General features: G+C 60.5%; 1 protein-coding gene across 4 annotated transcripts in view; it reads right to left on the minus strand.

The window, feature by feature from the left end:
- TLN1 (talin 1) overlaps positions 1-25,278 on the minus strand; it is a 122,952-nt gene that overhangs the window by 20,173 nt on the left and 77,501 nt on the right. For all 4 annotated transcript variants that reach the window (XM_067543528.1, XM_067543530.1, XM_067543527.1 and 1 more), the window contains 25 exons: positions 24,218-24,385; positions 21,734-22,028; positions 21,160-21,326; positions 19,629-19,757; positions 19,023-19,136; positions 17,697-17,810; positions 17,294-17,428; positions 17,060-17,188; positions 16,697-16,799; positions 16,022-16,230; positions 15,476-15,595; positions 14,623-14,820; positions 13,911-14,050; positions 9,345-9,438; positions 9,061-9,150; positions 7,864-7,986; positions 6,295-6,438; positions 5,330-5,491; positions 4,968-5,108; positions 4,466-4,647; positions 3,678-3,810; positions 2,682-2,783; positions 2,360-2,530; positions 1,293-1,442; positions 103-204 (listed from right to left, as the gene is read on the minus strand). In XM_067543528.1, coding sequence (XP_067399629.1) covers positions 103-204; positions 1,293-1,442; positions 2,360-2,530; positions 2,682-2,783; positions 3,678-3,810; positions 4,466-4,647; positions 4,968-5,108; positions 5,330-5,491; positions 6,295-6,438; positions 7,864-7,986; positions 9,061-9,150; positions 9,345-9,438; positions 13,911-14,050; positions 14,623-14,820; positions 15,476-15,595; positions 16,022-16,230; positions 16,697-16,799; positions 17,060-17,188; positions 17,294-17,428; positions 17,697-17,810; positions 19,023-19,136; positions 19,629-19,757; positions 21,160-21,326; positions 21,734-22,028; positions 24,218-24,385 — 3,615 coding nt within the window. The remainder of the gene's footprint in view (positions 1-102; positions 205-1,292; positions 1,443-2,359; positions 2,531-2,681; positions 2,784-3,677; positions 3,811-4,465; positions 4,648-4,967; positions 5,109-5,329; positions 5,492-6,294; positions 6,439-7,863; positions 7,987-9,060; positions 9,151-9,344; positions 9,439-13,910; positions 14,051-14,622; positions 14,821-15,475; positions 15,596-16,021; positions 16,231-16,696; positions 16,800-17,059; positions 17,189-17,293; positions 17,429-17,696; positions 17,811-19,022; positions 19,137-19,628; positions 19,758-21,159; positions 21,327-21,733; positions 22,029-24,217; positions 24,386-25,278) is intronic.

Raw genomic sequence — 25,278 nt, forward strand, 5'->3', positions numbered from 1 at the left:
CCTTGGAAAGGCTTGTGCAGCAAGGTTGCACACAGCCACCCCCCGCCACCCTCCCCAGACAGAGAGGAAGTGTCATGGGGCTATCTGCCCCCCAGCACTCACCATCTCCTGCACCGTCACCGCAATGGCCTTGGCTGTCTTGACCATGGTGGTCTGGTAATCCACAAAGGTTCCCTCCGGCTCCCCTATGGGCCCCTCATCCAGCTGCCAGAGAGAGAGAGAGACATTAAAGGGAACCAGAGACGGACGGTGCAGCTGGCTGTGGCAGGCAGGCAGGATCCCACAGTGCCCAGCCATTTCCCACAGGCTCCCCCAGAACACGTCCTCCCCGGTCCGAGCCAGCGGGTACCGTGGGCAGCTTGCTCCAGACACAGCGCGTGGGTCCTCCCTACCTCTCCTCAGTGCCTGGTCACAACAGAGCCAGAGATTCGCAGGCCACTGTGATCATCTAGTCTGACCTCCAGCGTGACACAGGCCAGAGAAACGATACCTCCCCAAAACCATTTCCAGAGCAGACCTCCGAGAACATGTGAGCCTGAGTTAACTGCTGGTGATGCAGGATCCACCACGACCGTGGTAAGTTGGCCCACTGGTTACTTGCTCTCACCGTTAAAACGTAGGCCTCCGTTCCAGCCGGAATGTGTCTCGCTTTGACTGCTAGCCACGGGATCGCGTTAGACATTTCTTGGCCAGCCTGCAGAGCCTATTAGCCAATTTCTGTTCCCCGTTCAGGGACTCTCAGGCTGGGATCAAGTCACACCTTAGCCTCCCTCTGCTAAGCTAAACAGATTGCGTTGTGGGAGCCTCTCGCCACGGGCAGGTGTGCACAGCCTGCGGGAGCAGTTCTCCCCGCCACACTGCAAGGCCGGCAGGGCTTGTGCTAGTGCGCCAGACAGAGCTGTGTGGGCAGTGCACTGACCCTGTGCCTCAGGCCCACCTGCCTCCCTGGGCCTCACAGCCCAAGCCACAGCTTCGAAGCACAGTCTACAGCGATCTGCAGAGCGCTAGGGCCTGCTGCTCCGAACTGGGACGCTCAGGCATGTTTCCTAGTCCTTTAGCTGTTCTCATGGCTCTTCTCGGGAAGGAGCAGCACCCGGGAGGGACCATCTCGTTCCACAGCATGACCACGCTGCTCATGCTTCCGGCAGGGAGCAGGGACCCCAAATCTACCCAGCAGTTTATCCCTCAGCCTGTGGACAAAGGTCCCTGGATTCTAGGGCAGCCCTCAGGAAACAGCCCCCATCCCAGCGCAGGCCAAACCCCCTCGCGGTGTGCTCCGTGCTCCCCCTTGCCTGGTTGATGGCCTGGGTGATGGAGTCCACCATGCCCCCAACGACTCCGGCAGCGCTGGCAGCCTCATTCAGCGTGGTGGTCAGGTCCTCCACGGCTTCCTTCATCATCTGCACGGCCTCCTCCAGCGCCTCCTGGGTGTGGGCAGCTTGCTGCAAGCACAGGGCTGCATCAGGCGAGGCGGCCACCGGCAGCTCGGCACGGCACAGCCGCGGAGGAGAATCCGGCAACCGCGAGCACCTGGGCCTGTGCTCCCTGCCGGGGCTCCCCACGGGGGATGTGTGGGCAGCCCTGCCACCAGCCCACACCACCCCCGCCCCGGCACACGCCCCTCAAATCACACCCTGACGCAGCATGTGACCCTCGGACAGGCCAGGAAGGGGTAAGGAGCCGGTGGGCTCCACTGGCTCTGCCCCGGCTGTCAGGCATGGAGGGGCTGGCTAAAGGGGAGCTGGCTCTGAGGGTTGGGCAGGAAGCAGCACAGACTGGCAGCTTCCATGTTCAAGAAGCCTGGCTGCTGACTGAAGAGTGGCTGGCCACGGCCAGCCTGCGGAAGGGTGGGCATGGGCCTGGGCCTGCCGTTGGGTTTGCTACCAGGACCCACCGGCGGGTTGCCGCTCTGCTTGAAAGGATGTGGCTGAAAGCTGGGCCCAGCAGGTCTGTGGATTCTTTTGGTTTGTGTTTCTGTTGGACCTTGACTTGGGGACTCCGCTCCCCCAGACGGGGGTGACCTCTCAGCCATTGGGCCGGGGGATAAACTGTGTCCATAACCGAAGCGTGTTGAAGCATCCACTGGGGAAACTGAGGCACAGCTGCTGCAGTGGCGCGTTGCACCATGAGGGGGTGTACAGGGATGGCACCTTTGCCACACACACACACACACACACACACACACACACACACACGAAGCTCTATGGCACCCTGCCGCAGGCACTCCCCCACACAACTAGAGATGGGCCGCACACATGGCTCCCCTCCCCCACCCCAGACACGCTGCCCAGCACCCTGCCGTGGGCAGCCCCGGCCTGGCCCCCTTCCAGCTGCTGGAGGGAGCGTTGCTCGCACGCACCTTGGGGTTCCCGCCGGCCTCCTTGGCTGTGTACAGCATCTGCAGGGCAGACTCAGCCAGCGTCTTGGTCTGGTCCAGGAGGTTCATCTGCTGCTGGTGGTTGAGCGTCTTGGAAGCAGCCCCGACAGCGGCCAGAATGAGCGGCTCGAAGTACTGAGCCATCTGGGACACCTGGGGAAGAGCAGCCTTAGTCCCAGGGCGGCTCGAGGCTAGTCCTCCTGGCCAGGCCGTGGGTTCACGGGCTCCCCTGCCCACGTCCTGTAGAGACGGCACCTCCTGCCCCCAGGGCACCCCGCCCCCAGCCTTCCACCCCACCCCTTACCTTGTGTCCCAGCTGGGAGGCCTCAGCCCTGGCGGCGCCAGCCACGGGTTCGATCAGGTTGCTGATCTCCTGAACAGCCGTGATCATCTGGTTGTGCAAAGCCTGCGGGGAGAGACACGGTGAAGTGAGGCTGCCCCACGGCAGAGAGCAGCGGGGCTGGAGTCACAGGGCCTGGCCAAAGACCCAGGAGAAGGGGGAGGGGGATGGAAGCCCAGGCCATTGGCCTGCCCCAGGAGAGGCAGGTGGGGTGACCTGGGGAGAGCAGCAAGATCACTGAACTATCCCTGAGGGGCTGGTTTGGGGCACGAGACGTCGGCTCCCACGAGGGCCCTCAGGCACGTCTCAGAGCAGCCAGGCCGGTCCTGGCCCAGCATAGCTCATCCCGCCTGCCCCACGCAATGGAACCCTGCTCCAGGCGGTCACGGGGCACACGAGTGTGTGACCATGTGCCCCACCCAGGAGGGGGCAGGAGTCCCCATGGTCACTTGGACAGGGACCCAGGAGAAGGGCAGGTCGCCGTGCAGGCTGCTGCCTGGGATCCACGCTGCAGGATGTCCAGCACCGGTCAAACAGGGTGCGGAGCCAGGCAGGGGCTGGGGACACTGGTGTGTGATGTCTCAGGGCAGCAAGGGGGGGCTCAGCCAGAAAACAGCTGCTGCATCTTCCCTAGGGGAAGATCCCAGGCTCTGTGGGGTGCGGGTGCAGGGCAGGGCTCCAGGAACGCTGGGGGAGCAGAGACCCCAGAGGGGTAAGGGAGCTCTCAGCTGGGTGGTGAATTTAAGAGCGGCTCGGTCAGTCCCACCTGCTGGACGTGGAGCCTTGACCTCAGGGGTGAGAATCTGCAGCCCCGGCTCCAAGCAATGGCAGCTACTCACCTCTGGCCTCTCCCCTCAGAGCAGGGGACAGGAAACCTGGCTGGGAGGGGCTGGGAGTGGCCTGCCCTCGGGGAGCACAGAGGCCCCTGGGCAAAGGGCCCAAACTGCCCTGAAGACTCACCTCCTGGGAGATGCCCTCTCGGGGGGCCAGCTGCTGGCTGATGGCGGCCAGGGAGGCTTGGTCCACATCCCGCATGCACTTATTCAGAACCTCGATGGCCTCGTCACACTCCCGCTGCCCGGGGGCTTTATCCCTGTGAGACAAACCACCGTCAGCACTGTCCGGGCTGGGACACAGCCGCAGCTCCCCCAGGGCGCCAGTGAGCTGAGCCCAGGGAAAGACCATGCTAGACCCACAGAGGAAGCGGACTTTTTACCCGTAAATGGGGCCCAGGCTGTTCCCACCTTCGCTGCCTCGCCCCAGAGCCCTGGGCAGCCCAGCCCCGAACCCAGACAAATGGCTCTGTCCCTGCTGCGTGGGACTGGTGGTGTTCAGAGCGCCGCAGAGCGCACAGCTCTCCTCCAGCTCTGTCCCAAATGCCTTAGCCCACCATGCACCTCTGCACTGCTCTCCCCACGGGCCAGCACGCTCCCCTCCTCCTCCTCTCTTGGCCCAGCCGCTGCTGTGGACACCACCAGTCACAGGCCCCCTTCTTACACAACTCCCCCTTTCTTGGGCTCCTTCAGCACCTTGAACTCCTTGTTCCAGCCCGTGCAGACCCAGCTGCCAGGGAGAAGCCCAGCGGCTGGGTGGGCAGCCGGGAAATGGCTCGTGTGGATGTCCAATGCTTGGCTGGGCTCCAGCGTTAAGACGCACTGAGATGAACGTGGCCACTCCCCGTTCTGGAGCCCAGCTGCCTGCAGGCCCGGCAGCATCCCTGTGGCCTTTCCCAGCCCGGCTACACGCACCTCATGTTGGTGATCAGCTTCTTGATGGAATCGGAGACGGTCCGTGAGTGACCGGCCAGCACGGACCACTTGGGCGGGTCCTTGGGGTTGACAGCCAGAGAGCGGGCGGTCTGGATGAGGCCTGCGGAGCTCTCCAGCATGGTCTTGGCGGAGGAGACGATGGGCTCCATGGCTCTGCGCCCCTGTGAGGGAGAGAGGACGGCCTCAGTGAGGCAGGGGCACCGCCTGCTCCCGGTGACCAAGGCCCATCTCACACTCCCCGCATCCCTGGCCTAGGAAGCAGCCCCTCTAGTTCCCAGAGACCCGACACACCCAATCCAGGAATCCGCCCCCACTGTGCTGCCAGGCCTGGGGCTCTCACCAGGCCACGGGGCTGCTGCCCCCTCCGCAGACGGCTGGGATCTGAGCTATGAAGGAGCAGTCCCCACCCACAGCCCCCCGCGCCCAGGGGCTGCTCGGCCCGTGCAGGGCGCACTCCAGGCCGTCCCGGGGCAGCTCTCACCTCAGGGCTGATCTGGGCGGGGACGGTGGCGAACTCGGGGTTGGACGCGAAGGCCGTCAGGTTATCCACGGCCTCGATGAGGGGGGCGGTGGCTGCCCGGCATCGCTCCCGGTTATCCTCGTTAAAGGCTCCGTCCAGCGCCTGCCGCGGCGGGAGAAACCAGCTGCTTACGGCAACGGGCCCAGACACCAGCCGTGCTGTGCCCCCACCCACTGCTGCCCACTGCCCTCCCCGCTGCCTTTCACTGGGCACCATCCCTGAGCACAGCCAGCCAAAGGCAGCCCCCCCACCCAACCCCCTTCAGGGGGCAGTGCCCTTCCCCACCCCAGCAGGCGGCCACGTCGTGGGATGGCCGATGGTACCTTGATGGTCTTGACCAGGTTGGCCGTGCTATTGGCCACCTCCTTGGCAGACTGGACAAACTGGCGCTTGGCAACGGGGTTGGTGGTGCGGGAGGAGGCCAGGCGGCAGGTGTTGCACAGGGCCGAGGTGTGCTTAGCCACGATGGTGGCGGCCGACAGCACCTGCAGAGAGGGGCAGGGAGTCACGCACCGTCCTGTCCACCCCTAGAGCCCGGCCCCAACATCTCCTGCCAGGGCGGGGTCCCCGTGCGCCCAGCTCCTCCCAGACACAACGCAGGGTTCGGGGGGGTCCCCCGGGTGCCCTGCACTTCCCCCAGCGCGGAGTTGGGGGGGGTGAATCACCCTGTATGCCCTGCATTCCCCCCACGCACAGCACGGAGTTCTGGGCGGGTGAATCACCCTGTATGCCCTGCACCCAGCCACTCTCCAGCGTGGAGTTCAGGGGTGTCCCGCTGTGCACCCTGCTCCCCCCACCCCCAGCGTGGAGTTCAGGGGGGGGGGGTGAATCACCCTGTATGCCCTGCACCCAGCCACTCTCCTGCGCGGAGTTCAGGGGTGTCCCGCTGTGCACCCTGCTCCCCCCACCCCCAGCATTGAGTTCGGGGGGGTAAATCACCCTGTATGCCCTGCACCTCCCCCCACAGTCCAGAGTTTGGGGGGTCTCTCTGTGCCCGGCGTCCTCCCCACACCCGCTCCAAGAGGTGCCTGGACAGCCCAGGGCCATGGATCCATCAATGCCCAGGCGACAGCCAGGCCAGGATTAGCCAGCAGTGAGCCTGGCCTGGCATTTGGAGCAGGACCACGTCATTCGTCAGCCTGGCTCTGGCCCCAAACTCCTCAGGCTGGCACTGTGCCATGCCCAGGACTCGGCCCTTCAGCTGCTCTAACGTTCCCTGCCGCTGAGCGCAGGAGGCGCCCTGGGGCCAGACAGCCGGCGCCCTTCCTGTCCCAGGCCCCTCACTCACCTGGGACTGCGTGCAGGCCGGGTCCACCAGGTTCTGGCAGGCCATCTGGATTGCTTGGTTGGCTCTGGCAAACTGGGTGGGGTCCACTAGGCCTTGCTGTCCGGCCTGGCTGTTCGGGTCTGAAACAGCCACCAGATAGGCAGCCTGCGAGCAGAGGAGAGGGAGGGTGACGCTCCGTGTCTGAGAGCGACACCCCAGAAACGCCCAGGTCACCCGGGCCACGGCACCAGGACATGCGGCGTGTGGCGGAGCCTTCGGAGCTTGTCGGCTTGTCTGTGCCGCCATGGAGCCAAGCGGGAACACTGTTGAACATGCCCCTAGAACACGCGGCCAGGTGGGAACGTCCCGCACCACCCTGGCGTGGCCAGCCAGCTAACGGCTCTCCCTCACCCTTCGGAGGAGATTCCACTAACAGGAACTGTTTACAGTGAAGCTTCGCTGCAGGACGCACATTCGCCATGGGGAGCAGTCGCCATGGCACACGCGTGGACTGCTGTAGCAAGCTGAGACAGACTGGGGAAGGGGGAGCGCCGCATCACCAGTGGGCTCCACTCCCACTCCACTGAACGCCTGGCGGGCTGTCTGGAGAGCACAGGGACTCTGACAGGGGGAGGGAAGGGCCCAGCCTGCGTTTAGAAGCGGCTTGTATTGTGTGCTCTCAGCTAACGAGGGTGAGCCCTTGCTCATTCCAATCCTGTTCGCGTGTAGAACTTGGACTGCGATCTGATCTTCATTTCCACTGGTAACAACTGCTAACCTCTGTGCACTGGCCACTTACAATCCCATAACACCTACTTGTCTGTGTCTAACGAACCTGTCTGACCTTTTACCGTCATCCGTGTGTTTGTTTGGACAAACTCGGCTGAGTCACGAAAGCTGGGGCACTCCCAGGGAAGGGCGGACTGGGTAATCATCTCCCCCGGCCAGGCTTGGTGAGCAGGGCTAGACATACAGCCCGGGGTCCTGGCTGGGAGCCAGCTGGGGCTACTCTTGGTTCCCGAACGCTGGCGTTCACTGAACTCAGTTGGGTTCACTCAGCTGGCAGCACCTGCTCTCGGGCTGGGCGATAACATGGTCTGGAGAGGCTGCCTGTGTGTCCCTGGTGGAGAGCTCACCCCAAGCTAAGTAACGGATACAGATACCCAGCAGTTCCACAGCTCCCAGGCGGCACCGCAGGGGTTCTGCGCACTGTCATAGGGAGACGTTGGGGGCACACGAGGCTGAGGAGTCGGGGGCAGGGCAGCATGGGGGGGCAGGAGGGGCTCTGGGTGATGGTGTGGAGGGGATGGGCGGGAGGGGGCAAGGCAGCAGGGGGAGGGGCTCTGGCAGATGGTGCAGGGGGGGACAGGTGGGGCAAGGCAACGGGGGAAGGGCTCTGGGGGCGGCACGACAGCAGAGGGGATGGGTGGGGGGAGGCGAGGCAGCACGGGACAGGGATCTGGGGGACAGTGCAAAGGGGCCGGGCTTGGGGATGCAGGTGGGAGCACGGTGACGGGTCTCTGGAGCAGCCGGGTCCCAGGGCTGTGGTGAGGGGTTAGGCAGCGGTCGGGCGGAGGTGCGGTCTCTTACCTGAGCAGCGGCCTCCGTGAAGCCGCAGAGAGCTTTGGAGGCGGTGCTGATCGACTCCCCAAACTCGGGCAGCCTGCTGTTCTTGGCATTCTGGGAAATGCCAGCCATGGCTTCGCCCAGCACCTACCGGAGAGAGAGACGGAGACGCCCCCAAGGAGTGAGCAAGAGGCGGCTTGGCTGGCTGGGGTGGGGATGTGGGGGGCAGAGAGACAGACACACAGACAGCCCCTGTAGCTGCAGCTCACCAGCACCCCCAGCTCCATTGCCGCAGCCTCTCTCTACTCGCACCCCAGCCCTGCCTATTGTTACGTCCACAGCAGCCCCTCTGCTCCCCACCTCCACGGCATCAAGCTCAGGCTTCTTGTCCTCCCCTTCCAGGCCCGTCACGCTCAGCCGGTCCCACTTACCCTCTCTTACCTCAACCCCCTGCCTTGCCCTGCGAGCCAGCAGCCTGCCTGGCTGCTCCCCCACAAACCTCTCTGCCTCCTCCTGCACTGCTACGGGAGGCCAGACCCTCTCCCCTTGTGCCCTGCTGGGAACCAGCCTGCTACTGTGGGGCGATGAAGAGCCCAGGAGGAGAGCAAGGAGGTCTTATCCCTCCCTGCACTGCGTGGGTGGGGGCGGGGCACAGGGCACATTGCGGGGAACAACAGGGACAAGATGCGCTGGATAGAGAGGTGCAGCCCATCTAGAGGAAACGCATCCCTGACCCAGGGGTCAGACAGGCCATGGCACGAGCAGCCCGGCCCCATGTTCGACAGCTGGAAGGGAGACACAGGGCAGGGGAGATCTCAGACACCACCCGAGACTGGCACTAGGAGGATGAGGAAAAGGTCCGCCCTGCACTGCTGCTGGCCCAGGCCACAAAGGGCCAGAATCCTGGAGGGGCTGGTCTCTGCCCAAGAACCCAAATCCCTGGAGCTATACCCCTGGGGTGCCAGGGACAGGCAGAGCCGGCACAGGAAAAATGGCAGATCCATGGAGACAGGGTGAGAGCAAGTCACTGCACCCGATAAGCAGCAGGGAGCAGGAAATCCGCTGGGAGTAACCAGCGCACCCTGGTCCTTCCCAAACCTACACCGATACCTAGCTCCACCCCCACCCCGACCCAGCTCCACCCCCACCCCACCCCAGCTCCACCCCCACCCCACCCCAGCTCCACCCACCCATCATGTGCCCCCATGCCCACGGCCTCACCTTGGAGTTCTCCATGACGCTGTCCAGGCAGTTGAAGTAGGACATGTCGTTGACGGCCTGGGTGGGGTTCTCAAGCAGCTCCCGCACCGTCTGTGTGGGAGACATGTCAGAACGAGCAGCGTTCCCGTGAGGGGACGGTCAGCGTCACTGTTCACAGCCCCCCCATCCTCCACTCCCCTTGCCACTCCCAGCCCCAGCCTTCCAGCAGGAAGGGCTCAGGGACCCCGTGCCCCTCACCAGCCCCAGCTCTCGCATTGCACTCCCTTCCTGGGATGGCCCCTCACCTCAAGCTCCCGCAAGGCGTTGTCACACTCCTTCTGGCCCGGAGCCTGCTGGGTGCACATTGTGATCAGCTGGTTAATGCTGTCAGTCACGGCTCTGCAGAAAACAGGGGAGAGAGACTCAGGAAACCACTGCCACCGATCCAGCACTGCCAGCAGGGGCACTGCAGGGTGTGGGGCAGGAACTCTGGCTGTGGGGGAGCTCCCGGTCACTCCAGCCCCGGCCTCTCCCAGCCGGGGCACTGCAGCACCACAGTGAAGAGACTGGACGGGGGTGCTGGACGTGAGAGCTCAGGGCAGATCCAGACCTGACTGAGCCCCACAGATGTCAGGCCTGGCCGTGGCCTCACAGAGAGGGGGCCCGTCCCTGAAAACCCTTCAGTGTTTGCTGAGCTCTCCGTTCTCCAGTCCCAGCCTCCAAACACAACACAGACAGAGCCTGCCTTCAGGAGACAGGCTGGTTCCCTTTCTGCCAGCCGCCGCAGCACTAAAAGTTACGACCTTGTGAGCTGTTCTACGCAGGGCAAAAATGGCCACGCTACCCACGTTAGCGCATCTCCTGTTGACATGGAACCGCTCCCATCTCATTCACACCTCTGGGACACTGTGAGAACGGGCCTTGCTGAGTGCCCCCTCGCTACCACAAATATTCTTCGGAAGCTCCCACACCAAGCCTCTCTGTCGGAGATTTGAATAGCCAGCGCATGACTTGGGGAGACAGTCAGATCAAAGTGGAGTTAGACTGGGCTTCGCTGCACGACCGTCACCTCATCCATGATCCAGAACAGTGGGGGCACTTTTCACTCTGCCAGATGGAAGCAAGACGGCTCCCCTGACTTCACCTGCACCCACCAGCACAGGCAATCCTCCGCTGCAAGCTACAAGGTGTGTGTTGAAAAACTTCCCACACTCAACATGGGGGTCCAGTCCTGACCAAGGTTGGAGTAACCACACTGGCTGTGAGCACCGAGAAAAACCCTTGCTGGAACTACTGGAAAGCGAACTGGCCCAGCGTGTCCCAATTCTCCGCCTGCTACAACGCTGGCGTCCCGCACAGCATCTCTACTGCAGAAGCTTACACGTGGTTCAACAAAAGCCAGGTACACAGCTATCACTAAGTCAGTCCCAGGAGGCTGTTATAAGATCCACATTCCCTGCCTAGGTGAGGAGTGTGCAGAATTCCTCAAGCGATATGAAGGAAGTGGCCACTCGTACCTCACACACCTTCAGGCAGCTAGAACGTTTCTAAAAGAGCAAGATGAGAACAGGCAACCATGGACCTCACCTGTCAGGCCCAGCCATAAAGCCTGGGCACCATCAGAAAACCAGGCACTGCTTAGACGCCTCCAGCAGTGCCACCACCCAGTCCCTGCAACCAGCCTGGCTACCCACCTGCTTCACATCGCAGGTGCGGATACGCACCAGAAGTTTGAAGGAGCGGCAGAAACCATGGCGGCAATACAAACAGTGCACGCCTGAAACCGAAGAGGGCTTCCAGCCTTTCCCCGCAGATGAAAGCGAGAGGGTGACCCAAACCAGTGCAAACAGGTACAGCCCACTGGCTTGACAACGTCTACCCTGAATTCCTGGGGAAGCCTATGGCTAGCCATCTTCCTAGCGAGACTTATTCAGCAGAGTAAAACAGTTTCTCAACCTCTGGTACGTGGACCCCTGGGGTTACGCGAGACACAGGCAGGAGGTATGTGGCGAAAAACCCAGTGAAGGGAGGTGGGCGGCAGCTGCCCGCTTCCCGCCCAGTCCCACCTCCTAGCTGAGAGGTGGACGGCAGCCGCCCCAGTCCTGGGAAGCTGGGCGGCAGCTGCTGGCTTTTTGGGATGCCGGGCGGCAGCCATCGGCTTGGGTAGCAGCCAGGTGGCAGCCGCCTGTGTCCTGCCCGGTCTCAGCTCCCAGGTGGGAGCCCAGCAGCAGCCTCCTGCACCCTGTGAGCTGGGTTCGCAGCTGGGTGGATGCCACCCGCACCCTGGCTCTGAGCCAAGAGACAGCCTCCCGCGCCCTGGCTTGAAGATAGGCAGCAGCTGCCTGCCGCCTGCTCACGTCCCCAGGTCCTAGCCTGCGCGAAGCCTCCTCTGCCCCAGCTCAGAGCAGGTGGCAGTTGCCCACCTCCTGGGCTGGCAGGCAGGCGGCAGCCACCTGCAACTTGCCCAGGTGGCAGCTCCCCCCCAGCTCAAAGCCCGGAGCCCAGAAAGCCAGGCGGAGAGCCCAGCGCTTGCCCAGTCCTGGGATCTCCCTGCAGGTTCACTTGTCAATTTCACTGCTCAGCTCTGACAGTCCCAGATTTTACCAGGATAAAAATGTTCAGAGGGGCCCGCCCAGTGTGATTTGCCCCAGGCCCGCACCCCCCTAGGGCCGGCCACGGGGAGCGCTGCTATCCACTCTGGGCCGCCAGAGCCTGCTCATAGCTCACAAGTTCCCCCTGTGTGGGGAGAACAGCACGTGCCCCGCACTCAGGCCATAGTGACTGGCTGGCGCTGACCTTTGCTCCTCTGTGGAGGAAGGGGAGGAGGAAGGAGGGGAGAAAAGCAGGGGTTTTGTGATCTGCCACAGCCACACAGCACTGCAGAACTCAGAACTCTCCTGCTTTAGGAAAAACACAGTCATCCAGTGGGAAAGGGGAAAAGATTGTGCTTCTCAGAGCGGAAAATGGAGTGCTGGGTACAATGTTAATAAGTTAGGGGGTACTTGCTACTTAAAAGACTGAGAAACGCTGGAATAAAAGACCTGAAATCTGGAGCAGAGAAAAAGTAACAGCTTTGCCAAAACCTGAGCAAGATCACTGCCCCGCCACTCGTTACTGCCCATCTCTTTGCTAAGCTGCATGTACTAATTACTTAAAAGGCTAATTACTCAAAGACCGGCCCCCACCATCGGGTCACTAGCCTGGGTGCAGATCAAGCAGGTTTCAGATCAAATCGCAGCACCTGTGATGAAGTGCTGGCGCTCACCACCTGCACTGAGAATGGCTTCCAGGCCAGGCAGAAGATAGGCGCAGTATTCCTCGACTGTACTGCCGCGTGTGACATGATCTGGCACACAGGCGTCCTGCGCAGACTGTCACTGGTCCTACCGAAGTGGGTTGTCATGACTGTGGATCTGTTGCTGAGAGGCAGTCGGTTCCAAGATTCACTTGGACAAGAAAACAGCTTCTGGAGATGCAACAAGAGTCTGTCCTAGCACTGACACCTTTCAACTCTTCAACGTCATCTTGCCATTACACCACCAGGCATTTCATTGACACAGACGACATCTGGCTGGCAGTGCACATTTTAATAAGTATCCAACACGGGATGTTATCTTTACAGACTAATGTGAGCCCTGTGTTGGAAGAAGGCTGAGTATACAAGGCCGTGATATGACAGATGTCAGATCTAGTGTGGGCTGGGTTACCACCTTTACACCAGAGCTGCACAACTCAAGTATGTACCTGGGCTAGAGGTGACGCTGGCCATAGCTAAGAGGCTTTGAGCGGCACGCCAGTGCTGGGGAATATAAAGCACCGCGCCAAATATTTTGCCATAGATTTGAGAGGAGGAAGGGGTGAGAGAGAGAGAGAGACAGGAAAAGAGGGTAACTGGTGACATCTGGGGCTGTCATAGTTGTCAATTTCACTGCTCAGTTAGATCAGTGAAATTGACACGTTTTCTGTGCACTGGGCTTTGAGCCAGGGAGGGAGGCTGCCACCTGGGCAAGTTGCCTGTGGCTGCTGCCTGCCTCCTAGCTGGGACCCGGCAGGAAGTGGGGGGCTGCTCCCCGCCTTCCCCAGAAGCTGGCATCTACCGCCTGCCTCCCAGCTGGGAGCTGTGACTGGGCGGGAAGCGGGGGCTGCCGCCTGCCTCCCCTTTACTGTTTTTCCTTGGGTACCCCCTGCCTGTGTCTCGCATACCCCCAGGGGTACGGGTACCACAGGTTGAGCACTATGATCTAGAAGATGTCCCAAGCTCTAGCATGAAAGAGATGGCCTATTACTGTAAAAGATGGAGACTTACCCTAGTAGCAAAGAAGCAGTTTCAAGCTGCTTCCACCTAAACCACAAAAGCCAACCAACAGCTGAACCTCCTCCTGAAGGGGGATGGCTGACTATGCCCCAAAGCCTGGACAGCTCAGTGTTATGCTGGCTTGAACCTTGACTTTCAAGAGAACCTTACCAAAACCTGGCTGAAAAGACAGACAAGAAGCTGTGGGGAGCCAACGTGCAGACACAGACTCTGGGCTCGCCTTGTGCTGCTCTGGAGCAGAGGGCTGCTTCCCGACGTGGCACAGAACTAGCAGACGCTGCTAAATGAAAGCATTTTACAGACTGCACCATCAGCAAGGGCTGCCTGCTTCCCGCGTGGGCTTGTACAATGCCCTTCCCCAGCCATTCAGTGGTTAAGACCCTTAAACTAAGGCACTTGATTTGAATGTCTATATAGACGCAAATGCATTCTAAGTTATAGACACACAGGGCGCCTGACTGCCCAGCCACAGGGCCTTGGCACTGGGAGCCTTCGCTCATCTCCCTCCCCATGGGGCCAGACAGCCGGGTACTAGACTGCCAACAGCGTCTCCTACCGTGCAGCTGCCGCCAGCTGGTTCTTGAGGTTGGGAGCAGTGGGGTCTGCGGAGAGAGCCTTAGCGGCCACCAGCAGCTTGCTGGAGGACATGGAGATGCTCTTCAAGTTCAACACCACCTGCGCTTGGTCTTCCTTATTCTGCAACCAGCCAAGAGACCCACCAACCAGTCAGCCCCTGCAGGTGACTCAGAGCCAGCCCTGCTCAGCCACCCACCTGATCCTGCCCCCAAGCAACCCACCGGCCTTCCTGGCCTGGCTCAGCCAACCAGCTGCCCTACTCAAGTCAATCATGAATTGCTGGTGCCCTCTACCACCAGCCAGCCACCCCTTTCCCAACTCAGCGAACAACCCATCACCCCAACCTCCAGCTCAACTAACTCACCAGTCACACCGCCATTCCACCTACCTGCCAAACGGCTCTTCAGCCGCACAGCCAGGCATCGAGTAGCCAGCCAGCGTGCCAGCCAGCCCCCAATCCCCAGCCAGTGCCAGCCAGCCCGCCACCAGCCAGCCAGCCCCCCCGCCAACCCCGTGCCAGCCAGCCCCCCCAATCCCCAGCCAGCCAGCCACAGCCAATCAGCACAGCCTGCCAGCTGCTCACAGCAGCCCCACCCTACCCCAGACACCTACTGTATCAATTGATCATGCAACCCTGCTGCCAACCAACCCATTAAACAAACACCCCCAGGCACCACTGGGCCTGCTCTTACCGGGGACTGGCCAGCCATCTCCACCCCAGCCTCTAGGAACTCATTGAAGTCCTGCCCAAATTTGCCAGAGGACTTGGCCAGGTCCTGGGGGGTGCCACGGGAAGCCTGCACCAACTCGTTGGCAGACTGGTTCAGTCCAGCGGCTGCCTGGTTCAGCTGGCTCTGTGCCTCCTGGAAGCTCTTGGTGCTGGGTGGGAACTGGGAGCAGAGAGAGGAATTAGGGGCGACATACGGGGAAGGTGAGAGCCACAGTCTGAGTCTGCTCCCTGTGGGGTCCTCACAGGGGGTGGTGCAGCCTGCTCAGATACCGAGAGACACGTGGATCGCAAGAGCAGGGGCTGGCGGCAGCGCAGAGACGACCTGCCCGTGTCCACGTTCTGCCACCACCTGCCATCCCAGCACTGGCAAAGCAGCCTGGCCGCTCAAACTACTGGCCGGGGGGGAAGGAGGGGAGCACACACCGGCCAGGGGGGGCACGTGCTGGCCAAAGGGAGGCGCAGGGGGGCACGCTGCTCCTAGTTTTAGGGAGCCTCCCACTGAAAACATCCCCTTAAATGTGGTCCAGGGAGCCATTGGCTGGTGCGAGGGGCCCCAAGCTCCCGCAGGATCTGAGCCAGGCTGGGCCCAGCCACACGGTGAGCTTCCTGGTGCTGTGAACGAGTCCCTGGGGAGGGGAACTGGGGCTGAATCTTGGGGAAATTCCCAGTCGGGGACGTGCGGCCGAATGAGGAACCAGCTCCTCACGTGGGGCGGGAGCCCCCTCACTGACTGGGCTGCGGGGAAGGATCATGCTCCAGCCCCCACGGCAGGAGGGACGCAGTGGGGCTGCCCCAGCTCACTGGGCTGAACTCACCGACTCCGCCAGCAGCTTCTTGCTGGCCTCGTTCACAGTGCGGATGGCCGCGTCCACGTCCCGCTGCCCTGGGAGGCAGTTCACACAGCGGTTCAGGGCCTGAGACACGGCCTTGGCCACCTGCCAGGAGACAGAGATGGTCCGTCTCACGTGCACACGCTTGCTTCTCCCAGGCTGGGTATATTTTGGGTCCCCCTTCCCCACAAACTGGCCCCTCAAGGCACCTTCCACTGGTGGGGCCCAGGGGAAACCATCAAGCCCGCAAATGCCTGGGGACCTGGGCTGGAGTGAGCAGTGGGGAAGCACTGTGGGTACTGGAGTGGCTGCACATAGAACCACAGATGAGGGTTGGAAGGGAGCCCAGGAGGTCATCTGGTCCAACCCCGTTCAAAGCAGGGCCAGCATTTGTGTCTGTCCCAGACTCTAGGGCAGCTGCATGGGTCACCGAGTTAGGGTGGCCAGGCTGGAAATCCCCACTCCCCTGGGGCAGGAGCTGCTGGCTCTCGGGGTGGCCAGGCTGAGAGGTTGGTAGGGCCCCGCACTCACCTGGGCCAGCCGCTGCTGGCTCTCGGGGTCACCAGGCTTGCCCACGGCCTTGCGTGCTTCCTCAATGAGGTTGCCGGCTTTATCCATGACATCGCTGGCGCACTCCAGCATGGCACTCTGCACCTGGGGGTCTGAAGTGTTGGCTGCGACGCCGCGCGCAGCCTGGCTGAGCGACCGCAGGGCCTGGGCCACATCCCGGGCAGCAATCCCTGGGGAGAGACGTGAGCCACTGATCCAGGCTGCAGAGACCCTCCCTGACCCACAACCACCCCTCCCCTGCTCAGACACCCCTTGTACAGGCAAGGGTCTGCCCCCATCCTAAGCAGCCTGGAGCTGGACAAGCCTTCCCACATCCGGGCCGCAGGGCCAGCCCCCTTCCCCGCCCCAATCCGGGCCGCAGGGCCAGCCCTTTTCCTCCGCCTCCCACATCTGGGCCGCAGGGCTGGTTGGTATTGCCACCCTCAGCACGGGTCCCAACACACTACATTTATCCTCCTGCTGTCACTCCGCGCTGCCCGGTCTGCCTGTCACCCCGTGTGAGCATCTAGGGCAGGGCCCGTCTCTGCGACGTGTGCACAGCACCCATCACCGGGGGCAGGGCTGCGTGGGCCACAAAGACAGCAAAGGCCGGGCCCTATTCCCCTGCCCCCGGGCTGGAGAGCTCTCGCTCGGTACCTGTGTAGTTCTCGTTGCCCTGGGCCACCTCCCCCAGCAGCTGGGCGATGGCGGAGCTGACGGCCTTTGTGCTGTTCCCCAGGTCCTGGGCGCACTTCTCTGTCTGGGGGGAGGGCGACCGGGGAGGGTTTTACCCACACAACAAGTTACATGCCCAGCTCCCCCTTCCGCCCACTCCTCAGCCCAGCTCCCAGCCCCCCACACACCCCAGCTCCCCTCCCACCCACTCCTCACCCCGACTGCCCATCGACCCCACCCCCATCTCACAGCCCACCCACTGACCCATCCGGTCACTGTCCCCTGCATCACCCGCCCAACCATCACCCCATTCGCCAGCTCATCTTCCTCCCCGGGGCCCCTCACCGTCTCTCCCGGCAGGGGCTTCAGCTTGCCGTCCCTGGCAGCAGCCTTGGCTTCCTGCAGGTCTCGTTCCAAGCTCTGCACCAGGCTGAGTGCCGAGTCGATCTCCAGGGGCCCACAGGCCTCCTGAGCCTGCAGCAGGGAGAAAGGCAGTTGAGCCACATGGGGCAGCAAAGCCCGATCCTGGCATCTTTTCTCGGTTAGTGCCTCAGGGGCCAGGCCAGGGGAGACTCTTACCTTCTGGGCAGCTGTCCGGAGCTCAGCGAGGGCTGCGGCCAGGTTCTTGGCACATTGGCTGAGCTGCATGGCAGAGGCCTGGTCTGCGATGGTGGGAACCGTTGCTTTGGCTGCAGCTACCATCTTCCCGCCAGGCTGTGGGGTGGAAAGGACAAGCCATGAGTTCAGCATCCCACCCCATGCCCAGCAGGGCCTAGTGCTCCAGGGGGGCAGGCAGAGACACCAAACTCATGATGGGAAATGTCAGGGCACGGATTCCACCTGTGCTGAGCAGACAGCCATGGGGCGTGACAGAGCCCAGGGGTCAGGAGGGTAGGGGGTGATGCCAGCCTGCCGCAGAGATGTGGGTGGGCGAGTGCCTGGGCTCAGGTCCCTGCCAGCTGCAGGGGGAGGGCCCTGATACCTGCAGGAAGTTCTGGCTGGCCGCAATGAGAGCAAGCTGAGCGCTGGGGCTATCCGGCTGGGATTGGCTTCCTCGCACGCCCTGTACCAGCATCGGGATCTGATCCGCCACCACCTGCAACCAGACAAGAGGAGAGAATCAGTGGGGAGCTCCCGACTGGGCTGCGGGGCAGGGAGAGGGGAGGGTCAGCCCACTTGACGGTTTTCAGTTTGAGCACCACACCAGTGCTCTTCTAGTCCTCGGAAATCCCCACTGTCCCAAGAGTTATTGCAAAGCAAATCAGCAGGCCAGAGAGCTCCTCAACCAACTCTTTTAGGACTCCTGGATGCCCATTTTCCGGGCCTGCAGATTTAAACAGATTTGTCCCTGGTAGATATTATCGAACATCCTCCTTCGTTATCAACGGGCTGGGAAGTACTTGACCATCCTCGTGTGATACGAGAGCATCTTCCTGCTTATTTCCAGACCCAGAACAGAAATCTGTATTGAACAGTCCTCCCTCTTCTGCACCAGTCTCTGTTTCACCAGCTCCATTTACTAACGGGCCTATGCCACGGCGAGGCTTCATTTTGCTCCTGATACACTGAACCTTTTCTTATTGTCAGCCCTGCCAGCCATGGATTTCCCTGCCTTTGGCTTCCCTTACCACTTTCCCTGGTTTTACAGCTCACTTACACTGATTGCTATCCCCTTAGCTATCTAGCTAGCTACATTATTTCTAGCTGCTGCCTTCACTTCCCCCTTAACCAGGCTGGCCTTTTAACCAAAGCGGTCTTCTTTCACGATGCTGGAACAGTGGCGTTTTGGTCATCTAATGACGTCCCCTGCTCCTCCCCACCAGCGAGAGGCTGCCTGAGAGCAGTCCCCAACCCCAACCAGCGAAAGAGCACTCTGAGAGCAGAGCCCCCTGCCCGCCAACCCTGAGAGCAGGGACCCCCCCACAGCCCTGGAGACGCTACTCCCTGCCCCTCCCAACCCAAGAGAGGCCACTCCAAGAGCAGGGACACCCGGGACACCCCCCCCCCCCACAACCTGGGAGAGGCCACTCTGGACCCCTCAGCAGCCCCCAAGGCCTGGGCTGCTGGATTACGAGTCCGGCTCTCACATGAAACTCTCCCTGGCGCAGCTGCAGCTCCCTGTGCCCAGCTCACTGGAGGTGCGCTCAGAGCCTGGCTGGAGCCGGGCCCCGTGTGTCTGACACTGGCCGGGGAAGGACTGGGCGGTGTGATCCTGCACTGCGACAGCTGGGACGCGGCGCTAAGGGCTGGAAGGGGGCGACCCCACAAGGTGGTGGCACGAGAGGCTCTGGAACACTGCGCTCCTTACCTTGCAGCTCTGCACCAGCTGCTGCTGCGCGGCGGGGTTCTTGTTGGAGGAGGCGGCGTGCTGCGCGGCGGCGATGGTCTGCGTGGCGGAGGCTGCGGCCTGCTTGGCTGTGTGCTGGCAGGGAGGAAGCAGTAGGTCAGTCTCACAGAGGCCTGATGCCCAGGCTGCAGGGCCCAAGGAAGGGGCCCAGTACAGGACTCCCTCCTGCAGCTGCCCAGCACAGACCCCACACCTGGGGACCTCGCACCCCAGCCAGACGTGGGTGAGACGCAGGCACCGGCAGAGCGGTCTGTTCATACAGCCCCCCAGGCCCTCTGGTCAGGGAGCCGAGGCTCCATCCCAGCGCGGGGTGAGGCGGGGGGTGAAGAGGGGTCTCTGTGGGATGCGTCGAGAGGCTTCCATGTTCTGCAGAGGGTGACTTTGTGCTCCAGAAAGCCAAAGGCTCCTGGACTCGGGCAGTCCCTGGTCCCCAGCAGCACCCTGCCCCTGACCGTTCCCCACACCTTTGGCAGCCCCCTGACCTCCTGATCCTTCCACACACAACCCCCAGTCCTCACAGGCTTCCTCATTGCCCTTCCACGGCAACCCCCCCCCCAGGCCTCTCACCTCCAACTTGTGCACAAGCTTTTTCTTGATGGCATTCTGAGCTGCGGCGTTGGTCGCCATGCGGAGCCCCTCGGCTGCTTCCCGGAGCCGCTGCTGCTGCTCCTCGCTGTCTGGGTGGGCTGCAGCGCCCTGGGCAGAGCAGGAAAACCTATCAAGCCAGACGCCTCCCAGGCTGCACCCAACATGCCCCCCCACCCTCTGACAGCAGCTGCTGTACCTCACCCTTAGCACCAGGGTTCCCCCAGCTCGGTTCTCTGCAGCACCAGAGCAGAGTGGAGTGGGAGAGGTGGGGTGCGCAATCCGGGCCCCGGAGGAGCACGATACTTTTCCTAAAGAGGTCAGTAGTGAAAGAGGTAATGGCACTTCTATTTGGATGCCATTATTAGGTTTCAGAATCAACAGCCCCACTGAGATGCGCTGAGCCAATCCCTAGCTCACAGCCCTGCACAGAGAACCTCATGGGGTGAGGGGCAGGAAGAAACCCGTGCCTGGGGGAGCAGCGGGCTGCCATTTTATAGCCCTGGGATCCATCCCATGGTGCAGCTATAGAGATAACACTTGCTTCTCTTACATGGAAACACTGACATGTAAGTAGGCCCAAAAACCTATTTCTTAAAAATACGCTGGACAACAGCCAAGCGAGGCCTAGTGCAATCCACGCGCAGTGATGTAAGACCATTGAAAGGCAAGTTAAGAATAAATTAAGACACATTTTGGTTTGAACTGATCTTTACAAAAAAAAGTTAAAAAATGCTCTCTACCTGAACAGTTATTACTATGGTATTAGCAGGTGTTTACCAAAATAATGTTTAACAGGCAACGAAAAGTAAAAAATGTGATTATGGCAGCCAGACCGAATACAGGAAAAGTGAAAGTAACGGTCATTAAAGTGAGCTACATAGCGAATAATAAAAAGCAGCCTGTTCATTAATTGTAGGCTAGGCACCCCGTCTCCCATCAGAGCACTGGTAACAAATGAGACCCGTTCTCCTCATTCCGGGACTAATCACCCTTAAAAGCATCATTTCATCTTAAAACGGTGACACTAAGGCCTGCCTGCTTAACGAGCTGCTGAACATAAAACTGCCCTTCATTTGATCCCGCACTCTGTGTCGTTCACAGGCCTCCACTAACCAACTCCCTGTAACAGCCCTAAAGGTTCAGACCTTGACAGATTCAGCTGAGTTGTATTCCTTCCTTTTAAATGACTAATTAACAACAAAAATGAGAGGGGTGCTCAGGCCTGCTGAGCACACAGAGCAGGTCCAGGGGCACTCACCTCCTTGCCCCCCATGCTGAATGCCCTCCAGGCCTGCCCTGCCACACCTGCTCTCAGCCAGAGAGCTGAAGCTCTGCTCTCTGCTGCTCCTGGCACCAGGTCGGGACGGCCGACCCTGCATGGACCAGCAGCCGCACTGGATTTTCAAAGGAAGCTCTAATCCTGCAGCAGCTGCTGGCCCTGGGGATTTGGGGGGTGTTGCCCCTAGAATGCCGGCCCCTCCCCGCCCCTTTCGCCCAGAGTGCCACGGACCTTCGCTGCCTCCACCATCTTGGCAGTGGCGTCGGCCAGCATCTTGGCAGCACTCAGCAGCTTGCGCGAGTTCTCCAGGTCCGTCTCCCCCTCGGCATCGGCTTTGATGGCATTTACGAGGTCCGAGGTCGCCTGTGCCAGAATGCGAGCCTGGCGCACCATTTCCCCTGGAAGCACATGAAGAGCTGCCTGTTGGGTACGCCCAGGGCTCACCAGCACAGAGTGCTCCTCCCGTGGGACCGCAGCAGGATGGGCCTGTGCCCCCCACCCCCAGTGAGACCACGGCCAGGGCAGCCAGCACCCCCACGCACACCACCACTGCGTGCGCGCCGTGTCCCTGCAACCCCCTCCTTGGCTGCAGCCAGCTCAGTGCAGACCTGACCAAGATCACGGCACAGAGCAGGCTCTATGCCAGCGCCCCAAGCAAAGCCACAGCAGGGACACGACCCTAAAAGATGCTGCTACCTTGCTGTGGCCTCTCCAGCACCTCCCCAGCTCCACCCCCCTCTCCTTCCCACCCAAGACTCTGTGGTGCTCCGTGCCCCCGCCACCCCCCTGCCCCCGGGCCTCTCACCTGCGTCGCCCATGGAGCTGAAGATGTTCTCAGTGACGTTGAGGATGGTGTCGGTGGCTTGGTCGTAGCGCCCGATGGGCTGCCCGCCTGTGGCGTGCCGCTTAATGTGCTGCAGCAGGTCGTTCAAGGCCTGTGTCACCGCTGTGGCTGCCACCCCCACCTGCTTCAGCAGCTGGTCGTCGTCGGTGGCTGCCCGGGAGGCCTCCACGCAGCCTTCCGCTGACTTTGCCACCAGCTTGCCAGCCTCAATCAGCTGCTCCTGGCACACAGGGGAGCTGATTGTGGGAGCCACCACCTGCAGAAGAGGGAAGAGCCTGGTCCGTGAGACCACCACGCCTGTCACTGACCACAAGCACGGCCAGACTGGGAGACTGATGGTCCAGTTAGCCCGTGTCCTGTCTGCTGACAGTGGCCAATGCCAGGTGCTTCAGAGGGAATGAACAGAACGGGCAATCAAGTGATCCAACCCGTCATCCACTCCCAGCTTCTGGCAAACAGAGGCTAGGGACACTTCAGAGCACGGTTTTGCATCCCTGCCCATCCTGGCTAATAGCCATTGCTGGACCTCTTGGCCTTCACAGCATCCTCTGACAAGGAGTTGACTGTGTGTTGTGTGAAGAAGTACTTCCTTCTGTTTGTTTTAAACCTGCTGCCTGTTCATTTCATTGGGTGACCCCTAGCACTTGTGTTATGAGAAGGGGTAAACAACACGTCCTTATTTACTTTCTCCTCACCAGTCATGATGTTATAGACCTCTGTCATATACCCCCTAATTTGTCTGTTTTCCAAGCTGAAACCTCTCAGTCTTATTAACCACTCCTCGTATGGAAGCGGTTTCATATTTTTACTGCCCTTCTCTGTACTTTATCCATTTCTAATATATATTTTTGAGATGGGGCAACCAGACCTGCACACAGCATTCAACATGTGGGTGTACCATGGATTTATAGTGGTATTATGATATTTTCTGTCCTCTTATCTATCCCTTTCCTAGGGATTCCCAATGTTCCGTTCGCTTTCCGCCTGCTACTGCACATGGAGTGGATGTTTTCAGGGCACTATCCACAATGACTCCAAGATCTTTCCTGAGTGGGAACAGCTAATTTAGACCCATCATTGTGTAGGTATAGTTGGGTTTATGGTTTCCTAGGTGCATTACTTTACATTTATCAACAATGAATTTCATCTGCCATTTTGTTGCCCAGTCACCCAGTTTTGTGTGCTCTTTGTAACTCTTTGCAGTCTGATTTGGACTTAACTATCTTGAGTAGTTTGCTAACACCTGCAAATTTGCAACCTCACTGTTTACCCCTTTATCCAGATCATTTATGAATATGTTGAACAGCGCTGGTCCAATACGGACCTCTGGGAGACACCACTATTCACCTCTCTCCATTCTGAAAACTGACATTTATCCCTACTCGTTTCCTATCTTTTAGCCAGTTACTGATCCAGGAGAGGATCTTCCTGCTTATCCCATGACAGCTTACTTTGCTTAAGAGTCTTCGGAGAGGGACCTTGTCAAAGGGTTTCTGACAATCTAAGCACATTATATCCCCTGGATCACCCTTGTCCACATGCTTGTGACCCCCTCAAAGAATTCTAGTGGATGGGTGAAGCATGATTTCCTTTTACAAAAGCCATGTTGACTCTTCCCCAGAAAATCGTGTCCGTCTATGTGTCTGATAACTCTGTTCTTTACCGTAGTTTCAACCGGTACTGAAGTTAGGCTTTCTGGCCTGTAATTGCCGGGATCCCCTCTGGAGCCTTTTTAAACTATTGGTGTCACATTAGGTCTCCTCCAGGCATCTGGCCCAGAAGCGGATTTAAGTGGCAGATAACATACCACACTTCATAGTTCTGCAATTTCACATTCGAGTTCTTCAGCGCTCCTAGGTGGACACCATCTGGTCCTGGTAACTTATTACTGTTTAGTTGATCAAATTATTCCAAAACCTCCTCTAATGACACCTCAATCTGGGACAGATCCTCCAAGGAACTACGCCCGCCTGCACTACAGCTCAGAAAGGGTTAATCCCCCTGACCCCGCATACAGGGGGTGCACGTTGCCATTCCCAACAAACACGACAAACGACAAGTGACACTGGGGCAGCAGGGAGCTCTCCCAGCCCTGCAAACCCAGGGTGGCAGACAGAGCAGGGGGTCAGTGCATTGAGCCCCAGGCCACTCCCTCCCCAGGAACCTGGGGCAGCTGAAGGGGTCTTGGAGGTACCCAGGGCCCAGCCCAGTTAGAGCGACCCGCCGGCTGAGCACCATGAACTGTTCCTGGAAGCAGATCATGGAGCAGCTCCCGGGGCTGCCCCAGCTGGGCGCTCTGAATAACCCTGCAGAGTAGGCAGCTGTCAGCTTCCACCCTGTGCCTGCTTGGCAGCACTGAGTGGACCACGCTGGACGGGGTGCAGGGCTGGACAGCTGTGTGGGGAGAGACGGGTTAAGCCACCTGGCTCCTGGGCCAGCTCTTACCTTGGTACAGGCCACCAGCTGGGAGGTGGAGAGGGCGCACTGCGTGGCAGCTGCAATCACCTGCGTCTGCAACGCTGAGTCCTCCGTCTTCTGCGCCACATTCTTGGCTTTCAGGACCAGTGCAGCCGCTGCACTGGCCACTGCCTTAGCCAGCTGCATCAGCATGTCCTGGGAGGGTGCAGAGCGTCAGTGCAGGCCCCGGGGCACAGCGCTGCATGCCAGCCACCTGGCCCACCCCACTCTCGTGAAATATTCACCAGCGAAATGGGAGCTCGTAGGACCGTCTCATCTTACCAGCCCCGGGGGGGGGCTCAGAGCCATCAACACCACAGTCCCCTTGCTGAGGGCAACAACTGGCACCGTCCACAGCAGGCCACAACCAACACCGACACACCACACACCCCAGGTTCCGAGCAAGTGTCGCCACACAATAGGCACGCCACGGGTAATGTCAGCACATCACACTGCCTTGGCAGAACCACAGCTCTGCACACAGCAGGCAACCACCATCAGACAATACAGACAACCACCTCCAACACACAGCACAGGGTGCAACACGTAACACGCTGCGTGCAACAACCAGCAGCACCCACTGCACATCAACAAATCCACCTCACCCTGACACAGTGCACGCAGCGTCCTGCTCCCAGATACCACCAGTGCCACTCCAGGGGTGGCTGCAGGCACAGGCCGTGCGGACCCCGTCCTTACACACACACAGCCAGCCACACCACACAGCACACACTGCCATGGCAGACCAGCTCCCTCACTCAGAGCCCTGCTACCCACAGCCCCGGCCCCGCTGGGCCTTACCTCCCTTGCTCCTCATAGGTCACTTTCCCCACAACCCATCACCAGTTCCAGCCACAATCACAGGCCAGCAGATGCATGCACCAAGCTCATTAGTTCCCAGTCATACTCCGGATTAACTGTCTGCAGCAGAAGCGACCCCGACAAGAGAGTGCAGAAGGCAGGAAGTGGATACACTCGGGTCCGGCTGCTGAGGGGCAGAGCCTGGGGCCAGGGCTCAGACTGGGCAAGGACGCTGCACAGCTCCCCTG

This window comes from Emydura macquarii, unplaced genomic scaffold (genome assembly GCF_026122565.2).
Source record: "Emydura macquarii macquarii isolate MOO-44397 ecotype Brisbane River unplaced genomic scaffold, CSIRO-AGI_Emac_v2 contig_915, whole genome shotgun sequence".
Classification (NCBI taxonomy): Eukaryota; Metazoa; Chordata; order Testudines; family Chelidae; genus Emydura; species Emydura macquarii.